Source organism: Scedosporium apiospermum (assembly GCF_000732125.1).
Source record: "Scedosporium apiospermum strain IHEM 14462 chromosome Unknown SEQ_SAPIO_0091, whole genome shotgun sequence".
Classification (NCBI taxonomy): domain Eukaryota; kingdom Fungi; phylum Ascomycota; class Sordariomycetes; order Microascales; family Microascaceae; genus Scedosporium; species Scedosporium apiospermum.
This window is the reverse complement of record NW_015971792.1, coordinates 400,383-418,893: the sequence shown is the minus strand read 5'-3', so window position 1 is coordinate 418,893 and position 18,511 is coordinate 400,383. Positions and strand designations below refer to the sequence as shown.

The 18,511-nt window shown below is 52.8% G+C and overlaps 3 protein-coding genes and 1 pseudogene across 3 annotated transcripts; 2 read left to right on the top strand and 2 right to left on the bottom strand.

The window, feature by feature from the left end:
• Positions 1–7,257: 7,257 nt before the first annotated feature.
• SAPIO_CDS4328 lies at positions 7,258–7,902 on the top strand (annotated as a pseudogene; the record flags this gene model as incomplete).
• Positions 7,903–10,114: 2,212 nt separating this feature from the next.
• SAPIO_CDS4327 (uncharacterized protein) lies at positions 10,115–11,351 on the top strand (the record flags this gene model as incomplete). The annotated part of the gene is made up of 3 exons (XM_016786903.1): positions 10,115–10,343; positions 10,415–10,595; positions 10,670–11,351. 3 exons carry the CDS (start codon positions 10,115–10,117, stop codon positions 11,349–11,351), a joined length of 1,092 nt encoding a protein of 363 aa, XP_016643505.1.
• Positions 11,352–11,695: 344 nt separating this feature from the next.
• SAPIO_CDS4326 ([Skp1-protein]-hydroxyproline N-acetylglucosaminyltransferase) lies at positions 11,696–13,836 on the bottom strand (the record flags this gene model as incomplete). Its single annotated transcript, XM_016786902.1, has 2 exons — positions 11,696–12,365; positions 12,437–13,836. 2 exons carry the CDS (start codon positions 13,834–13,836, stop codon positions 11,696–11,698), a joined length of 2,070 nt encoding a protein of 689 aa, XP_016643504.1.
• Positions 13,837–17,353: 3,517 nt separating this feature from the next.
• On the bottom strand, positions 17,354–18,273 carry SAPIO_CDS4325 (uncharacterized protein; the record flags this gene model as incomplete). Its single annotated transcript, XM_016786901.1, has 3 exons — positions 17,354–17,450; positions 17,623–17,849; positions 17,920–18,273. 3 exons carry the CDS (start codon positions 18,271–18,273, stop codon positions 17,354–17,356), a joined length of 678 nt encoding a protein of 225 aa, XP_016643503.1.
• Between the last annotated feature and the right edge of the window lie 238 nt (positions 18,274–18,511).

The window sequence follows — 18,511 nt, the reverse complement described above, 5'->3', positions numbered from 1 at the left end:
TCGATGGGCGAGGTGAGTGAGCACTGTTTTACTCGGGTTCCCTTTTTTATTTTTCTCTTCCTTTTTATCTTTTATCTTCTCACTCTTTCTTGTCTATTTTCTTTGTTCCATTGTCGAAAAAGACCCGAGGTGGAGAGATTCACGATGGGAAGGTAGGTTGCGTGATTTCCCGAGAGGAGAAGCGAAAGGGTGGTATCCAAGGGTACCAAGCAATAAAGGAGGTGAGCTGAGGTTTTTCCCGTGGTTCGCGTGTCGGGCCCGGCGCGGGATCGTCGCAAAAGCTGGAAAGTTCGACAAAAGCTTCAATTGGGCGGTGTTCCCGGTATTAAAAAAAAAAAAATCTCCCCAAGGATCTGGCTCGTGGAGAAAAGCAACGATCCCAACGACGATCTTGCCAAATCTAGGGAAATAAGAAAAAAAGGAGAGTAAAAAGCCACTTGGTTTCACGCGACGAAAAGTCGCAGGGGAAAGGGAAAAGAGATCATAATAGGGAAATCGATATGACCAGGGGACCGGAGAGAGAGGAGAGCTCATTTTGGCTGGGCTAACAAGACACCCCGGTCTCCCACGCGGCGCGAGTAAGATTAAGATTGCACATGGCTGCTTTCGGTAAAAGGCGAGTGCTGCGGGGTTGCATCGCCGTGTTTGCGCTCCGTCTTCGCGGCGGTCTCTATTGGAATTATGGGCCACAGCTGCTATTGCTCTCACTTGTAATTTGTAGGAGCTCATGCCAATCTCTCAGTTTTAGCACGCTGATGGGGGCTGAACTCAATAGGAGAGGGCCCTGAAAAGTGGCAGATTAAGGACCTGGACAGCACGAGTCGGGGTCTGCCCCGAATGAGTGCAAGCTGGCATCGGGATCCTTGCCCGGACAGGGTTGATGACCCGTTTCTGGATGCGACGTCGTGATGATGGCAACCCAGGAGCAGGGGCAGAAGGAGCGAGCGCGGTCGGTGTTCGGGATTTGGGCAAACGGCTGTTGGCAGCTGTGATAGGCTGAGCATGCCAGACGGACTCGAAGGACGAGAGTACAAAGGTACATCAACTTCGTAACAACGACATGTCAAGTTCATCAGCATCAAAATATCTTGGACGATGGATCACCGGAGTCGGCACCAGGAGGCGGAAGTTCTCGTGTAACTGAAACTCAAGGCCGGGCAAGTATATCGCCAAAAAGAGAAGTCAATATTTTATTGATGGTCTGACCTTCATTCAGGCCAACCTCCTTAACAACCTCCTACGGCGAGCAAAGACGACCGACCGACTCGGGTCATTCCCAAGCCGCAAATAGCACAGCCTCCTACTGATGACTTGTCTTACTGACCGAAGGCTAAATGGACGAAAGCACGGAACACAAGCTGCTAAGACCGTCCTCATTCCCAGTCGGATATCTATCTACCGGAGCCCCACCGTGGGATGGTGCTACTAAGTCGACTCACATCTTTGGAAGTCCTCAGTCAAGCGAATTGGGAGCGCTAATGCAAGCAATCACGGATGGCCAAGAAGAAGCGCTGCCCTTTTTTTTTTTCCAATTTCGGATCTGTCGGGCGACCCAGCAGCGGCGGACGAGGATTAAAATACCCCCTCTAGATCAAATGGTTATTACCCTTCCATCGAGTCGCCTCCGGTCCTGCCTCGCGATACATTTCGATCTCCAGCCCTTCCCGCAACCCGTTATCCTCCCCGACGCTCCTCTTAGTGGAGTGGACCATCGGCCTCCCCTGTCCGTCGCCTTTTCGCCATCCACCGCGTCATCGCTCACACCCCTCCACCTGTCGGGTGCCGGCGAATACATAAAGAAGTTCGGGGACGATCTAGGACACAACGCGTGTCCCGGTGGATCCACCGAACTCAACGGGTCTCGTAAGGCTTCGACTCGCTCTGTAAATGACTTGTACATCTTACGCATGTGGAAGGGAAGAGGCACGACATCCTACTAATCTCTTCGAGGTGAAACACGCCGCGATGTGTCTGCTGCGCAGGTGCTTTTCACGATGTCCTCAATGCTCCTTTTCTTCTCTCAGTCGGAATAACGCGCCCGTGAATTTCGAAGGTTCGTTCCAAATAGTGATCCCATCTTCTTGAATTCCCCTCTGGTATGTGATGGAAGTAGGTTCACGGAACAGGTGGGCTGTCAAAGATCCGAAAACAAATCCTGCTCGAAGCCATCGCACAACTCCTTCAAGAATTTCCGGCGTTCGAGTCCGTTGATCAATGAAAGGCGGTACCGGGAAGATGCAATAGAAGTCCCTATGTAAAGGGGACTGAAAAAGACGGGTGTGATAGAGGGCATGCAAGACAAATATGCCACAGAAAAAGAATGAAGAACAAGTCGAGCCCCATTCCAAGGTCCGGGAAATTGCAACGGAGGAGGTTTGTACTACGACATCTGAAACCACTGAGTAGAGGGAGAAAACAACCGACTAAACTGCAAAGGCTTGTTGAACTTGTAAGCGAAAGGGGGCAGGCAAGAAAAGAAGTTGCCACATCTCGGCGGCCTGGAACGTCTTCCCATTCCATGCGGTCCTGATCCCCACGACCTCGGCGCCGGACATCTTTTGACTGGCCGAGGACAGGCCACATGAAAAACCAAGACGTCTGGTCCTTTTCACGGCAGTTGTTATGCATCCCCTACAACTTCCGTGTGGCATTGGTTGATTGCATCTTTGTATCGGCAAAAAAAGGCGGCTAATATGGTGACCCTCATCTTCGCACTTTTTACGATGAAATTCCCAACGGGCTGGGCCAAGAATATCTGAGCCTCGACCTTTCATCGAGTGACGCCGTCCGACCAAAAATTTCCAAGAGGGCTTGATAGTCATGTTGGGTTAGGTAGGAGGCGTCACATTGTAAGATCTCCCCTTTGACCGGGAATGCTTCTACCAAGGGGCCGCTCTGTGTAGGCTCCCACGACTGCGGGAACGACCCGAAATGGATTCGGGAGGGTTCCCAAGGCGGGGCGGTCATTAGCACGCGGCTAACGACGGCGACATCCACTCAATTAGAGTGAAGAAACACTTGGGTAAGTGATCTTAGTGGTCTTTCTCGACTCGATAGTAGACATGGCCCAGTCGACGTCGGCTGCGGCATAGTACCACTTTGGCCGCGACGCATTGACGAAATAGCGACCAGGCCGTGTAGAATCGATATGGTTGTTCCTTCGACTGCTCATCTCAGCCACCGTATCGCGCAGAGGGAGGAAATCGCATACAGTGAAACTGTATCGGTCGAGTGATCTCTCTCCTCATCTGTTCTGGGAAGTGGGTAGTCGAGACACGGGCCGTAATCGCCGCGGAAAGGGCCGAAAGGGTGTGGTTGAGCGATATCCTCCTAATAACCCTAACTTGACGAGCCGGAGTTGGCCTGTTCCCTGCCCGCAGGCGACAGGACCTTCGCCAACTTTCGAGCGAGCGTGACGATTGGAAAGCGACCTTGTATGATGCGCCGATCGTGTCTCCTCCCGCATCATAGACGTCTGGTTGCAACGTCGCATTGTAGACTGGTGGAAGAAATATCACAGTACTTGGCGCCCCTGGGAGAGAGCCCACAATGTTGAAAGGTAAACAAGATGCCCTTTTGTAATGAAAAATAAGAGCAAAGAAGGAAGCACCGCCCACCGCGTCTGTTGCATGGTGGAGAGTGGTAGCCTTCGTCTTCAACGGTTCTAGACGTCGGGGAGTAAAAGGTCAACAGCCATCACCCAATCATCCGTGATCCCGGTTCCTATGCGATATACCCGCAACCGCGATGATGACTTTGCTCCGAAGGTGTTTGAGCATTGGGCTGGGTTTTCCGGCAAGATGACCCTTGAAGTCCGCAGTCAGCCGAGCACATGGCCAGAAAAAGGTTGTACCAAAGTCAACCGCGCTGGCACTTCACAATATTTCTCTTGCCACATTTTCCCGAGTGTAATAATCCCCGTGGCTGGATTCTGTTGGTAGAATGTCGGAAATGAGAGCCTCGCACTCTGGTACGAGTGTTGCTTCTCTGAAATCCTGGGAATTGTTTGATCTGAGGAAAACCGAAGGAACCGACGAGACGAGTGTTAGCGGGCCCTACTGTCTCCAGCCATTGAATCCCAGGGTTCAGGGAAAGCCAATGCGGGATGTCTTGTGTGTGTGTGTGTGTGTGTGTGGGTGGGTGTGTAGGTGGGTGGTGGTTTTACTTACACATCTCGGTTCACCGAATCTCACTGAACCCGCCAACCAAGAGAACCCATACCGAAAGACGCCCCATTTCGTCACAAGAAGTTCGATGTGTGAAGGCCAACCTCCTAGATTGGTTGAAGTGTGGTGTTAGAAACCGAGGCGCGGAGGCGGAAAAAGTGCTGCTTATTATGGCCTCAGCATCATAGACTCCTAGAACGTGAGGTTCCCGTAGAAACCGGAGACGGTCGAGGTATTAAAGTGCCGCTTAGAATCTATCTTCGTTGTCCACTTCTCCTCCTCTTGATGCCAATTCCAATCGCTCTGATAGCGAGAACGCCTTGGCATAGCCGCGGTCACCAGGGGAAGACCTGGTGACGTCTGTGTGGGTGTCGGATTGCCCTGGTAACACTGACTTCGTCAATGAAAAAAGGACGACACCGGGCTACATGGGCCGTGAAAAAGTCCACCCTCAATACTCGGGGTGCCAAAATAGCCTTGGCTCAAAGCCGACCTTCACAATCTCGTGGGCTCTCGCCAGTCGGTAACTGGGCGTCTTTCAAGTCGTGCAGCTCGAATCTCGGCGCCGCTCCGGGCGATTTATGAACGGCGGCTTCTGGGGTTTTCCAGTTATCAAGTCTTTCGGGGAAATCATCGAGACTGAGACTCATTTTGATGGTTTTCCTCCTGGCGATAATGGGGCGGATGGCGGGTGTTGCGTTAGACGGCCACGGCGGTGCCGCAGGCGAGAAGAAGGCGAAACGCAGCATCACACAGAACACCACAAGGTTTGCTGTGTCCAAAACGTTTTCTGTTTCTGTCACCACTTTCTTTAGGGAATCATAATTCCCGATAGGCTCTGCCCCCAAAGCGAGACCGGGTCACGATCAAGTGCTTGGGAGACCAGGACAGAAGGCCGGCAGAGAGGATGCTTAGCCGGTTGACTGGCTTCTCCCCATGCCACTGGCACTACTACCGGGTCACTGGGCGACGTCATTGTGGACACACATGGTAACCTGGAGTTCTGGCTAGCACATTGCTCGGAATTAGTATACGGACGGCTCTTTTTTGTATGAACAGCCAGGGGCGAAAAGATACATACCAATCCAGTGCTTTGAACTTTATTTTGGAGCCTCGGAGAGCAGGAGTTACGTTCCGCCTTCGGTCCTGCAAGCTTCAGGACATGAGACTCCGTTGACGCCGCTTCGACCATTGTTGTGCCGAGCTCTGGCCAGGTAGAATAGCCAGTGGTTTTACAACGACTGGGCTGTCCTCGGGACTTTGGAGTATGCCATTCTCTGCTCCCTTCTTCTGGTGGAAAACGACAATTACAGACGAAAAACCCAAGAACGCGAAGTCAACAGAGAGATGATGCTTCTCACATCGTCATGGTCCACCACTGGGGTCCTCCCCGGTCTTAGTGTCCTACTCAAGCTGTCCTGGTTCTCGATATCGTCGCCTTGTCGTTCTTCCTGATCAAACACCTCCAAACACCGGCTTAATCGGGAACTAAAATGCCGAACTTCATCCAAGATGGCTAGAACAGAGGCCGTTTCTTGAACCGGTAGTTGGCACGCCGATTTCTGGCTCGGCAGAAAAGTCAGTGACGTTGCACTGACAAAGAGGCACTTGGCCGTTAGACTTTTCGCGCATGATGGATCGTGCTGGAAAACAAACGAAAGTAAGAGCACCGAGATCGCCTGTGAGATGTTTCCGAAAATCGTCATGGCTCGTCATCTGGGTGGTCTACCGTGCTCGTCTAAGCCGGTCGCGTTGGCTGTAAGTATTGGAGGCTGTGCACCTGCAGGTCTTCGAACCTTGAGCCAGGGCGGCTTGGAGTCCGACGGTGCCCAACCCGCCCGCCTCCTAAGAGTTGTTAGTAGGCCCCCTCGAGTGTTGCGCCTTTTCGGAGAGGGTAGACAAACCTGTTCCAGCTAAAAGCTGTCAGCCGTGTACTAGGGCACCCCAAGCTGTGGTATGATAAGGGAGTAAGTTTTCGGTCGAGCGATGGCGGGCAGAGGTGTTCCTTTTTATGGGAATGTTTGTGAGAGGCGTCGCCCTGGACTTATGTCAGCCCTGGCACCATCGATATTGGTGATGGGGTGAGAATTAAACTCTTGCTTGCCTGTGTAACAGAAAGTAGCAGACGAAGGGGCGTTGAGAGAACTGCGACAGTTGTCCACGGCGAGGGCGGTGAGTAAACAGACAGCAGCAAAGGCGGCTGGGCTGTGGACCTTCCGAGGGGATTCAAATTTGGGCGACGTGTCTGTTTACCCTGGTTCTTGGTCTGTAAGAGGCCGAGAGTGGTGACTTTCCCAACCAACCCTGATTCTTGCTTGTCGAGCGATGGTTGCCGTTAACGTGGGATTTGGCATCCGTTTGGTGGGCTGTCTCAGACATTGCCGTGTGAGAAGGAGCGCATAAGATAGACAGAGAATATGGAGCTGACATAACCTTTTACATTGGAGTCATCTGCTAATGTTTGGTGATAACTGGGTGTGGATGGAGCATATTGAGCATGGAGTTACAGACTTGGACCATCACGGCAGGTGAGCAATGTTCAACAACTGATCACTCGAAACGATGTGAACAACAACCTGCGCGGTTGAAGGGGGAGGGGAGAAAAATATGCCAAGTATGTCCTCGTTTCTCCCGCGGAGGTTCAGTGAAAAGCCTATGGATCTCTGTTTTGTCCATGCAGGCTCGGAGCAGAACCGTCCGGTCTTACAGGGCGCTCGGCAAGAAATACGGCTGCCTACCACGGACGCTCACTTCCCGACCCGAATAAATTCTTGATACAACTCTGAATGGTGTCGATTGGGATTATTCTTCCTCTTCCTGTTTGCCTGTCCCGCGAGGCGCAGGTGGGCGGTCGACATCTAGGCATCTGCGTTCTTTTCCAGGCACCCAGATAATGGGGGGATAAAAGGGTTCGAAACAAGACGGAGAGAACGAGGAGTGAACGGCGGATGCAGTAGAGCTCACTCACCTTGGACTCTCACTGGGGGAGATAGCAAACACTTACTTCTCCCGCGAACGCCACAAACAACCAAGTCACACAAACATACACAAACACACAAACATACCGAGGAACAGAGACAACAACATCCCAATGGCTTCACCGCCTCGCCTCTTCACCGTCCCGTCCTCCCTCTCTCCCTTCCTCGATCCACTCCCTATCCTCCGATCCAAAAACCACCCCTTCTACCCCCGCCCCATCACCAACTTCATCGCCAGCACCCTCGTCTTCAACCCCTCCGGCCAACTCCTCATCCTCCAACGCAGCCCCACTGACGTCGGCGCCCACCTCTGGGAAATCCCCGGCGGCAGCGTCGACCCTCACGAGAGTCTTCTCGAGGCCGCGGCGCGGGAACTCTTCGAGGAGGCGGGGCTACGAATGGTTTCCGCGGAATGTGTAGTGGGGCCTAGAGCCGTTGGCGAGATTGGGGCTGAAGCGGTGAGCGAGGTGACTGTCTCGGGAGAACGGTACGATGCGCGTGCGGGCCAGGTTTTCGGGGATACGAACCCTGCCAAGGCGGATTGGCTTTGGTGTAGGATGTCGTTTGTTGTTGGGGTGGAAAGGTGGGAGGATGTAGTGTTGGATGAGAGGGAGCATCAGGCGTTTTTATGGGTTGGGGAGGAGGAGGTTAGGGTAGGACTTGTTGGTGGGAGAGAGTTGGTGTTTGTTTCGGAGGAGATGAGGGCGATTATGTTGGAGGGCTTTCGTGTGAGGAGGGATGGAGAAGCGAGAGGGTAGTAGGTGAGCAGGATGGGAGGGCTGAGGTATTCGGGAGAAGAGGGACCTGGCGAGAGAAACACACACACGCAAAGCGAGAGATACAACGGGGACACTGATGATGTCAATCTCATCGGTGGAACCGGGTTGAAGAGCGGAAAAGGTTGGTGAGAAGACGGATCGGCCAAGGATCACGCTCTCGGTTACGGACGGGTCATAATGTGCTTCCCTCCTCGAAAATCAGTCGACCGAGATTGCGATCGACTGATCCTTGAAGTCCGTTTAAATCTACGAGTGGAGCCTGGCTCGAGCTGAAAATGAGGGTGGACATCAAGCCGGCCGCGCTCTCTCATCTTTCATCATGCTTTCGGCCGCGCCTCCGGGACGCAATGTCCCGTATGTAGCACATCTCTCCCGGAAGTTATCCTCATGCAGCCAAATACTCATGAAGACTCTTAGAAACATACAACCGTTCGAATCCATACCCATATGTTTGAAATATCCCCAATCAGACTGGGGTCTCTCGGGATGATCTCCAGCTTTCCCCCCTCAAAAACATAATAAATTCGGCATATTCGGACAAGTGTCTGAGATGCTACCTCAATATACAGCCAAATCAGTAGTTTAACATCCATGCGAAAGCGGCATTCCGTAGTGGGCTTCGCTCCTCGTTAGGCAGAGTGGCTCGCTCGAGGGGCTGAAAGCGCACCACCACATTTGCCAGGATGCAGGTACAATTAATATCCATAGATACGATGCCAAGATGGCTCATCTTCGTGCCGCCGCCCGCCGCCCTGCGAACGCTCACCTTGGGGCCACAGATGGATTGGCGTGCTCCTCGACGAGAAACTCTAGCGAGCAGACGTGGTGGGCTCATGGCTGCGATGTGTGCCAGCTTTCGTTTCGTTTCGCGGAACATTGGAGCTACAAAAGCGAGAGCACGCAATCGGTGAGACCTGACATGACCAACTCAGTCGACATGAGAGGGTGTTTCACGTCATTCGACCGGATCTTTAATATGAACGTGGCAGGGCACTCGGTAAACGACAGCATGTCCCCCTCCCTCATCGATTGGGATTTTGAATGGGTGATATCAAAGCAACGTCGAGCTCCTGTCTGCTAAGCATGGTTTGGTGATACGCTCGTGTTACACTGCCGATTGGATGCAGTGCGTTTTGGTATTCCTTGGCGTCGGGTGTGCTGCGGATTTCCAGCGGTGGTTGCTGGAGTCTTGAGAAGCACCACAGCCACTCCATCTCAAAGGCCTGATTCTCTTCGCGATTGCCCTCTTGAGCTGCATATTAGAATTTCTTGTCAATTAATGGCCAGAATTGAAATCCCCCAAAGTTCGAACCAACACATCACCGCCATCCGCTCGGCCTTGGCGTTGATGCCATCACGCATTTCCGTCTTCCGCCCATATCGAATAGAAAAGCAAAGAAAAAGAAACAAGGTTAAAAACCAATCCATCTCCGCATTTTCCACTCTTTGGATCTCCCGATTCTACCGGATCAGGAAAGCCCACTTTTTCGGCCGCGGAACCGGACACCGAATCATATAAACCGTGGATATTGCAAGGGAATTTAACCAGACCCGTGAACAGGGGTTAAAATCTATTGATTCGCCCCCCTCTTAGACAATATGGAGACGAAACTAAGTTATGGAGTCCTTTCGTTCCGGCGTTTGTGGAGATACGAGGGATGAGGGAAAAGGTAGAGAAGAAAAGCTTAAGAGATTGGGTGGAAGGACAGACGCCGAGGGTCCCGAGCACTCGGCGGATGTAAGACGACATACACCGCCCACTTGTAGATTTGATTTGATTACAGAAAGCCAAGATGCGGCGTAATAACTTGGCACTTACAGTATATTGAAAGGGGGGCATCGAGGAACAGATTCTTCCCTCGTGAACTCTCTTTGCTCGGGAACCTAGTGGGTGGTGCATCTGCACAGCTGCACCGCGGCCAGAGGAGGATGCCCGTCCCGAGATTAAGAATGGAGGGCGGAAGAACGAATGGAGAATAGAGTGGCCCTAATCGTATCCTCCTTTCCGAGTTCCCTGGGCGAGATCGTGTGTATATATCTCCTCCCCTCTCGGTTCATCGTATCTCAGACTGTTTCCGCTCTTGTCGCCACGAAGAGCTTCCCCGTCATTCTTTAGGCGCACTCCTCTATTCCTTTCCTCTTTCCTTCTAAAGTACTAGAGGTAATTATAGAGAAACAAAAAAGGGTAAAGATGCACTCCTTCGAGGTCGCCGTCATTCTCGCGGCCGTCGGCGCTCTCGCCCAGACAAGTACAGAACACAACGCCGCCATCGTCACAGACAGCCCCGTCGATGCCCGGTACATTGCCAACTTCGAGGGCACCATCACTGGCCGTGTTCTTGCCGGTTCGGATGCCTTCGGAATCGGCGTGACCTTCCATATTGACGTTTCTGGCCTTTCCGAAACTGATGGCCCTTACAGTATGTTTCTCCCTTTTTCTTATGGAGGTAAAAAAAAAAAAAAAGGAAGGTCTGCTAACTGGAATGCGCAGATTACCACCTTCACGAGTTCCCTGTCCCCGAGGACGGTGACTGCGCCGGCACCGGTAGCCACCTTGATCCTTTCGGTCGGACGCAGGAACCCCCCTGCGATGGCGATTGGCCCGAGACTTGCGAGGTTGGCGATCTTTCTGGGAAGCACGGTACGATTGAGGGTACGAGCGATTCGTACAGGTGAGCTTTCTCCCACTCTTTTCGTTTCTTTTCTGCTCCTTTTCTTACATTTCCCTTCTAACTAATGAGCGTAGCTTCCATGATCTCTTCACCTCTCTAAACCCAGCTAGCGACGCTTTCTTCGGTGACAAGTCCATCGTCATCCACAACAATAACGGCACTCGCGTCGCTTGTGCTAGCTTCGCCCCCGTCCCCAAGGAGAACAACGGCGAGGAGCCTGTTGAGGTTGTTCCCGAGGAGCCAGTGGAGGAGCCTGAACCTGAGCCTGAGGAACCAGTGGAAGAGCCTGCACCTGAACCCGAGGAACCAGTTGAGGAACCCGAACCCGAGCCGGAAGAGCCTGTTGAAGAGCCAGCACCTGAGCCCGAGGAACCAGTTGAGGAAGAGCCCAAGCCTGAAGAACCTCCCGCCGCCGATGACGACGAATGTGAAGCTGAGCCCGAGGAACCCGCTCCCGCAGAACCCGCCCCCGAACCCCCAGTCGAGGATGAGGATGAAGAGTGTGAAGCTGAGCCCGTAGAGGAAGAGCCCGGCGAAGTCGTCCCAGAGGAGCCTGAGGAGGGTGGTGAGGTCAAGCCCGATGTACCCGCTGATGGCGACGATGTTGCTCCTGACGTCCCAGACGGTGGTGATGATGTTGTCCCCGATGAGCCCGAGGAAGGAGGAGAGGCCGCTCCTGACAAGCCTGTTATTATTGTGGTTGGACCTATCGAGGGCGGGGAGGATGGGGAGGATGGCATGAAGTTGGGTCCTTGAAGTCCATGATCGCGTATTTTACCATTCTGTGTACGTATTTGGCACCTCTTTTGGGGAGCATTTATAGTCGGTACTTTAAAAACATGTACGATAATCACGGCCTGATCTCACCAAGTGTCATGTTGAAGATTGGGTGTGGGCTTGAACTGGTATTGACTACATACCGCATCATGCTATGTTTGAAAAGGAAAAAAAAGAATTCGTGAAATAAAGCGTCGTCGAAGAGAAAAGGATAATGTACAAACAACGAATAATCCCCGCGGACCACTCTCGATGGCCTCAAGGGCCGACACACCCATCCAAGTGTTCAATTGTCAGTCAGGCTTGGGACAGATGTGGCTTATTTACTGGCGAGCCCGGTTACGGCCACGGCCACGACCACCGTTATTGCCGGCGTTGTTTCCCCCGTTGTTATTGTTGTTTCCTCCATTGTTGTTGTTGTTATTGTTCCCATTATTGGCATTACCACCATTCACAACCTCAAACTTGACACAATCATCCTGCGCACCCCTCTGCGCAACCGGCATCAAAACAGGCTGATGGTTCGACGAACTAACCATCGTGCAAGCCCTATACGCACCAGCCGGCAGACCGCCGGGGACAGTAGCGGACAACAACCCATTCGCATCAACGGGATCATTCACGCCCTTGAAGAAAGCAAACTGCCTCGGATCCGGAGGTGTCGTGCTCCTCAGACTACCGATATCCTGGATCGTGATGTGGGCGTGTCCGATGATGTCGCCGTTACGCGCGAGTTCCTGCGGGGAGGAATAGTATGTGACGGTGGGGTTCGTGAAGGAGCCGGCCTGGAGGTGGTTGGATTGGAAGGAGATGGTGAAGTCGCTGTTGGCGCGGATGGTGTCTCCGGGGAGGGGGAAGGTGATGATTGTGGAGATCATGTTGTCGCGGGCGGGGATTTGGCCCATGGGGATAGGGTTGCAGGAGCCAGAGGTGATTTGGTTGCCGTTGGTGAGGGTTTGGCCGGTGCAGAAGTTGATGAAGTTGGCGTCGTCGCTGTAAAGGAAGAGGTTAGTGGATGCATGCATGGGGTTATGGGGAAGAGAAAGGTGGGAGAAGGAACTTACGTCGAGGCCGGGCTTTGGCCGTCGCCGACGCCTTCGGTGCCGGGTTCCTGACCGGTGCGGGCGCTGTTGGCTTGGATGTTTTGCGGGTTCACGCAGTTGCGGTTGTTGTTGTTATTGTTATTATTGTTGTTACCGCCGTTGTTGTTCCCGTTGTTGTTGTTGCCATTATTATTGCCATTGTTGTTACCATTGTTGCCGCCGTTGTTGGCTCCGCCGTTGTTGCCGGTATTGCCATTTCCTCGCCCGGCGCCGGTATTACCAGTGTTGCCAGTGTTACCGCCTCGTCCGCCGCCAGTGTTGCCAGTGTTACCGGTGTTACCAGTGTTACCACCTCGTCCGCCGCCAGTATTGCCAGTGTTGCCGGTGTTGCCCCGACCAGCGCCGGTGTTGCCAGTGTTTCGACCAGCTCCGGTATTGCCACCAGTGTTGCCGGTGTTTCCGGTCTGGCCACGACCACCCTGGGTTTGACCGCCCCTGTTGCCTCGGTTAGACTGAGTGACCTTGCCACCATTGCTGTTGCCTCGATTTCCCTGGCCGGTAGTACCGCCTCGGTTGCTGGGGGCGGGGGTAGTCAGGTTTCCTCGACCACCGTTGATGATCTCCGGGGTTTGCTCCTGATCTTGGCCTTCAGCTTGGTCCTGGCCTTGATCTTGATCCTGCTCTTGATCCTGTGAGGGATCTTGTTCCTGTTCTTGGCCTTGATCTTGGGTTTCGTCCTGACCCTGCTCCTGGGTCTCATCGGCAGTCTTCTCTTGGCCTTCATCCTGGGTTTGGTCTTTGCCTTGTTCTTCTGTCTGGTTCTGATTCTGGCCCTGGCCTTGGTCTTGGGTTTGATCTTGTTCCAGATCTTTTCCTTGACCTTGGTCCTGACCCTGGTCCTGAGTCTGATCCTGACCCTGAGTCTGATCTTGACCCTGAGTTTGATCTTGACCCTGGGTCTGATCCTGGCCTTGAGCCTGATCCTGACCTTGGGTCTGGTCTTGTCCTTGTTCTTGTCCCTGGCCTAGATCCTTTCCTCGATCCTGGCCCTGATCCTGACCTTGACCCTCGCCCTGAGTCTGTCCCTGACCATCTTGACCTTGATTCTGGTCGGCATCCTGGGCCTCACCCTGGGTCTGTTCCTGACCTTGCTGACCCTGCGCGGCATTATTCGCCTGGCCAGCACCAACACCAGCACCAGCACCCGCACCGCCCGCACCCCTTCCGCCTCCAAACCCGCCTCGCCCACCAAAGCCACTAAAGCCACCAAAGTTGCCGGCATCCCGATGCCTCCTCGCAATGAAAGCAGGCACAACAATCTCCACCTCCTCCCGTTTCTCAGCAGAAGGCCTGCCAACCGCAAGCGCCTGGACGGCCCCGGAGGAGGCGAGCAGTGTAAGGATCAACGTCGACGTCTTCATCGTGTCGGGCTTCGTCTTCAGGTACGTGTCGAGGGAGAAGTAAAAAAAGAAAGAGCTCTCAGAGCTGTGGATAGTTTGTGAAGAAATGGAGGTTCCCTGGAGAGTGGTTTTGGTCTCTGAGGGAGCGTATGAAGTGAATCGGTTCAACCGGTACGTTTGTTGTAAATGAGTGAAAAGAAACGAATAGAAAAAAAAAGAAGGAATGAAGAAAAAGAAGCACGAATGCAAAATCACTGCATCGTAAGCTTTACCAGACTCAACCACGAAGGAATAGTTTCGTGATAGAAAAGAAGAGTCCAAAAAGAGAGAAGAGACGAAGCGTCCTGCAGAGGGTTCCGTCCGTTGATATACGAAGAGCAGAAGAGCGTCCGACTAAAGTTTTAGACTACACGATTCACTAATACGACGGGGAGGGCCGGGCATGGGTCTGTAAGAGTACGGATGGTCGGCAGGACCCTGGCGAGCCAAGCGGACACCCCCCTTGGGAGCGGGGACCAACCTCGTTCTTACAGAGGAGGAGGAGAACGAGGTTCGTGAAGTCATTGGTTATCCGTCCTTTGGAGGCAATGGAAAGCGAGAGCTTCGACGTCAGAGCTCGGGGAAATGCTACCACCTTCTCGATGCGGAGTGGTGTGGTACCAGAAACCCTTTCTTTCTCAAGGGGGCGAGGGAAAAAGAGGGGCGTGCGACCCACGAGCGAGGCCTGGCTTTTCCTCCCGGCATTATGACACAACTTACATAGCGAAGAGAGCCAAGAGAACCAGGAGAATGGCACCCCAGGTCCATTAGTTCTTACAGCTCGCTGATCAAGAGGGGGTGGTGGGTGTGAAGCGGTCGAGACCGTCTTGGAGCTCACGCCCCCTGGTTCCTGCGTTTTTTAGTTGCAGTGGGCGGGGAGACCCTTGCGCGATCTGTAACTTTTAAAGGATAAGATTCCGGTGGACGTGGGGCCTCGCTTTTTCTCGCGGCTATGATGTACATGTTCTGTGCAAAATGTGTGAAAGAGAGCACGAGGGACTCTGAGGTACACCACTTTCTCTGTTGCATCGGGTTGGATGCTGGTACCTTGCAGGCCGAGGGGCCAATGCCACTCCGAGCTCGGAAGATTTACCGAGAAATTACTGATTGGAATCAGGACGTATGGTGGTGGCTGGGCTTCGGAAGAGAGAGGGGGGAAAAAAGCGTAGACGCTCTTTTCACGTTCCGCCTAAATTCATCGCACGATGACGGTCGCGAGATAGATGCAGAGAAGAGGACTGTATTGGATCTGGCGCAAAATTTCAGCATGTTCCTGGGCGCCTAAAGTGGGTTCGACAATGCGTTGATGCGAATAGAGTCATTGATGGAGAGCGTCTGGCTGCACTTGCTGTCAAGACAAAAATGCTTTAGTAATCGCAGCTCATTTGCCTTGCATTGTCCAGGGCGAGCCTAGGCGTTTAAGGTTGTTCGAGACGTCTAAGGTACTAGTACATATAATTCCAGCAAAATATACTCTAGAAAGTGTCACTCTACAGTAACTTCATGCCCCCACAGTACCCTGCTGCAAATCTGAGGATCCAAACGCTGTTTCACAGGCTCGCAGGTGCCATCAGATGAAACTCACGCCAAGACAGGGGCTCCTTGGGCGAGCCGTTGATTTCCGTGAGGAAGGGAAAAAAGGAAAGGAGAAGACAATCATATTTGCTCTCTGCAAATCTTAAAATCTTAGTTGCAATTGCCGATTGCGCTTTGGGGCCAAGAGGAGTTCCATCAATCTACGACGAGAGACGTTGAGGAGCAAAAGAGGACCTTTCCTCCACACTGGGGTTTTGACAGAGGGCGCTAAAGGACATTAAACCCACTAACGCACCCACTAACGCACCCACTAAAAGCCACAGTCCGACACGCCACATCTGCACAAATTCAGTGGCCCACAGGGCCTAGTGAAGCGGGAGCAAGGCGCCAACCGCGCTGCAGCTGCACTACTAGCGTTCTATTCTCGTTCATCACGGAGCTCTTTGATGCTTCCTCACCAATGATCTCAGCGGCTCGTTGGATTTGGTGGCGCTTCGGTCGCATTTCTGGTCTCCTCGTGGTTCCGCGATGCCCTTTCTCAAGATGTTTTGCAGAATCGCGAGTCGCATAATTGGCCGTCAACTTCTCCCATCTTCTGCTATGAACAAACATCAGTTCATCCGGAACCCATGGAGATCTACGCTAGGCCAAACGATTCGCTTCCCTCGGCCTTTCTCTTCTCTTCAAATTCCTCCGGCCCCGAGAAGAAAGACGGAGAAAGAGCCGCGGTGATCCATAGCGGGGGAACAGATCCCCACCCTGGCTCGTCTTGAGACGCCATCCGTCTCGTCCCCGCTTACTGCACACTCCCTGATAATCAATTGAACCCGACTCAGACGAAGAAGATCCATGTTGAGTTACAGTCTATCATTTTCTTTGTCTTTCTTTTTCTTCTTGGGTCCAGGCTCCTCGGTAGCTCTTGCCGACTCTCGATCAAGGGCAAAGGGGGGAATGGTTCAGCTCGATGGAACATTGAATCGGGGCTCTCCGAAAGGGGTGATGAGACCGAACCATTCTCCGAATAAGGCATGAGGCTTAAAACCTTTTTGACAGCTTCATTACAAAGCTGAATTGCCAATTAGGGTACTTCGTAGAATCTTGGGAAAGAGGACAGGAGTGTCAGGAAACCCGGGTCTGGGCAGACAGAGGACAGAGGATTCTTCAAGGTGGTAATAGAGGCGGCGTCCGAAGAAGAATGCCAAAAATCCTCTCCATGATCTCCCCTCGAGGAGATCCCCCAAGAAGATCTCCAGCCCTCGGCCGGGACTCTCGGATCGCCAAGACGAAGGGCACAGCCTCGCATTTTCATGCGTTCGTCCATTACCGTCCGTGTTCTCTATGACCTCACCATCCCTTCCAAGTTCCAGTGCCTCAAACCCCCCTAGCACCCTCCCCATTGACACTTCGTAGTATAACACCTCCTACCACCAAAGCGCCAAGTCAAACGCCCTCCCCGCCCCTTCATCTCCACTGCAGCCAAAAGGTCTTACTCGAAACCCAAACTCGCGGGTACCCGCCCTTGTCCCATGTGGTCACCCGGCAAGCAGATTTAAAACTTGTTGTAAGGTGCAAGAGAAACCAGATTCGTTTGCGTGTTATTAAACTCTCTCTCAATGAAATATGTCCAAAGCGCGGAATTCCGCTTGAAAGAAATTTCTCCATCCCAGGGGTATTCTTCTATTCTCTTCCATTCTTCTGGAGAAGCTCGTATAACCAACCAAGGAATAAAAAAATGGCCGGCCATGACAACCAAAAGGACACTGAAAACCCGACTATGATAACAAACCCTGAAAACGATAGCTTCATCTGGACGTGAGAAAAAGGGAAAGGAAAAAAGAAGAACAGTGAAACAAACACATCGCACTTTATACTAGTAAAATATTACATCCTGTCTTTGTAACCACGGATCGACCGGGGAACACGGCGTAGATCCTCGTCCCATGACGAGGTACGATACCTCTTACTACCGGATAACATAACTCTCTTCCTGCTGCGCCCTCTCTTTGCGCTCATTCTTCATCTTCAGCCCAGCAATGACGCATAGCGCTGTGCTAGCAATCCTATTGTGCCCTAGTCAGCTTCAAACATCCGAATTCCTCGAGAGAGGGCCAGAGCCCACAACTCAGAACAGCGAACAGCAAGCAGGAATAAGAAGGAAGAGAGAGAGAGAGAGAGAGAGAGAGAGAGAGAAAAAAAAGAGGGGGAAAAACAGAGAGAGAAGAGGCAACTCACATCTGCAAACCGAGCAGCCATCCAAGAGAATGCGTAGAAGACACCAGCGAATAATCGTCCCACGTCTTCTGCAAATACCACACCATAACGGCAAAACACACCATGGCACCGACCGCGAGAACCAGCTCAACCCCAAACTGCAGCATCGCCGGCATGGGCTTCCCTCTGTGCTCTGCTCTTCTAGCGACGGCGATGATGACAACCGACCACACTAGGTTCGCGAACGACTGGAACCTCCCGAGTTAGCTCTTCCACCCTTTCCCCACATTTTTTAGAGCGTTTCTTTTAAAAACCTACCAAAGGAAGAACAGTATACAACGGCACCCAAATGATGTTATCGGCAGGGAAATCCATCGGCATCCGATAATGCGCCCGGATATACAGGTAGCTTATGAGGATAATCATGACGATCGGTAACACCGTGGATATCTGTCGAAGAACCGAGTTCGTCCGCGACCACTTCCGCCTCGGCCTCCGGACCTGCGTGACTGGCACCCATTGCGGCCTCTGGGTCGGATACGGTTGCTGCTGGTATGCTGGCGGCTGGTTCTGGTAGTAACCTGGCGGAGGGGCTGCGTTGGCGCCCGGTGGAGGGCCCGTGTCGAAGCCGTACCATTCCTGATGGTTTCGCTCGTCTCGCGCCGTCGTCATCGCTGGCAGGTAGTATTTTGGGGGGGAAGCCTGCGACGGCGCAGCTTTATCTTTGAGAGTAGATTGTGTTGTCGGTGGTGCTTGTTCGCTTGGTTTGGGTGAGGTTCGCCACACAAGAGGTTGATTGCGCGTCGCCAAGACCGGCTGGGGTGAAGCGGTCGTTGAGCTGCAGAGCTTCACGGGAAAATTCAAAGAGGTGGAATGGAACCGGTATACCGGGCTGGATTTAAAATGGTAG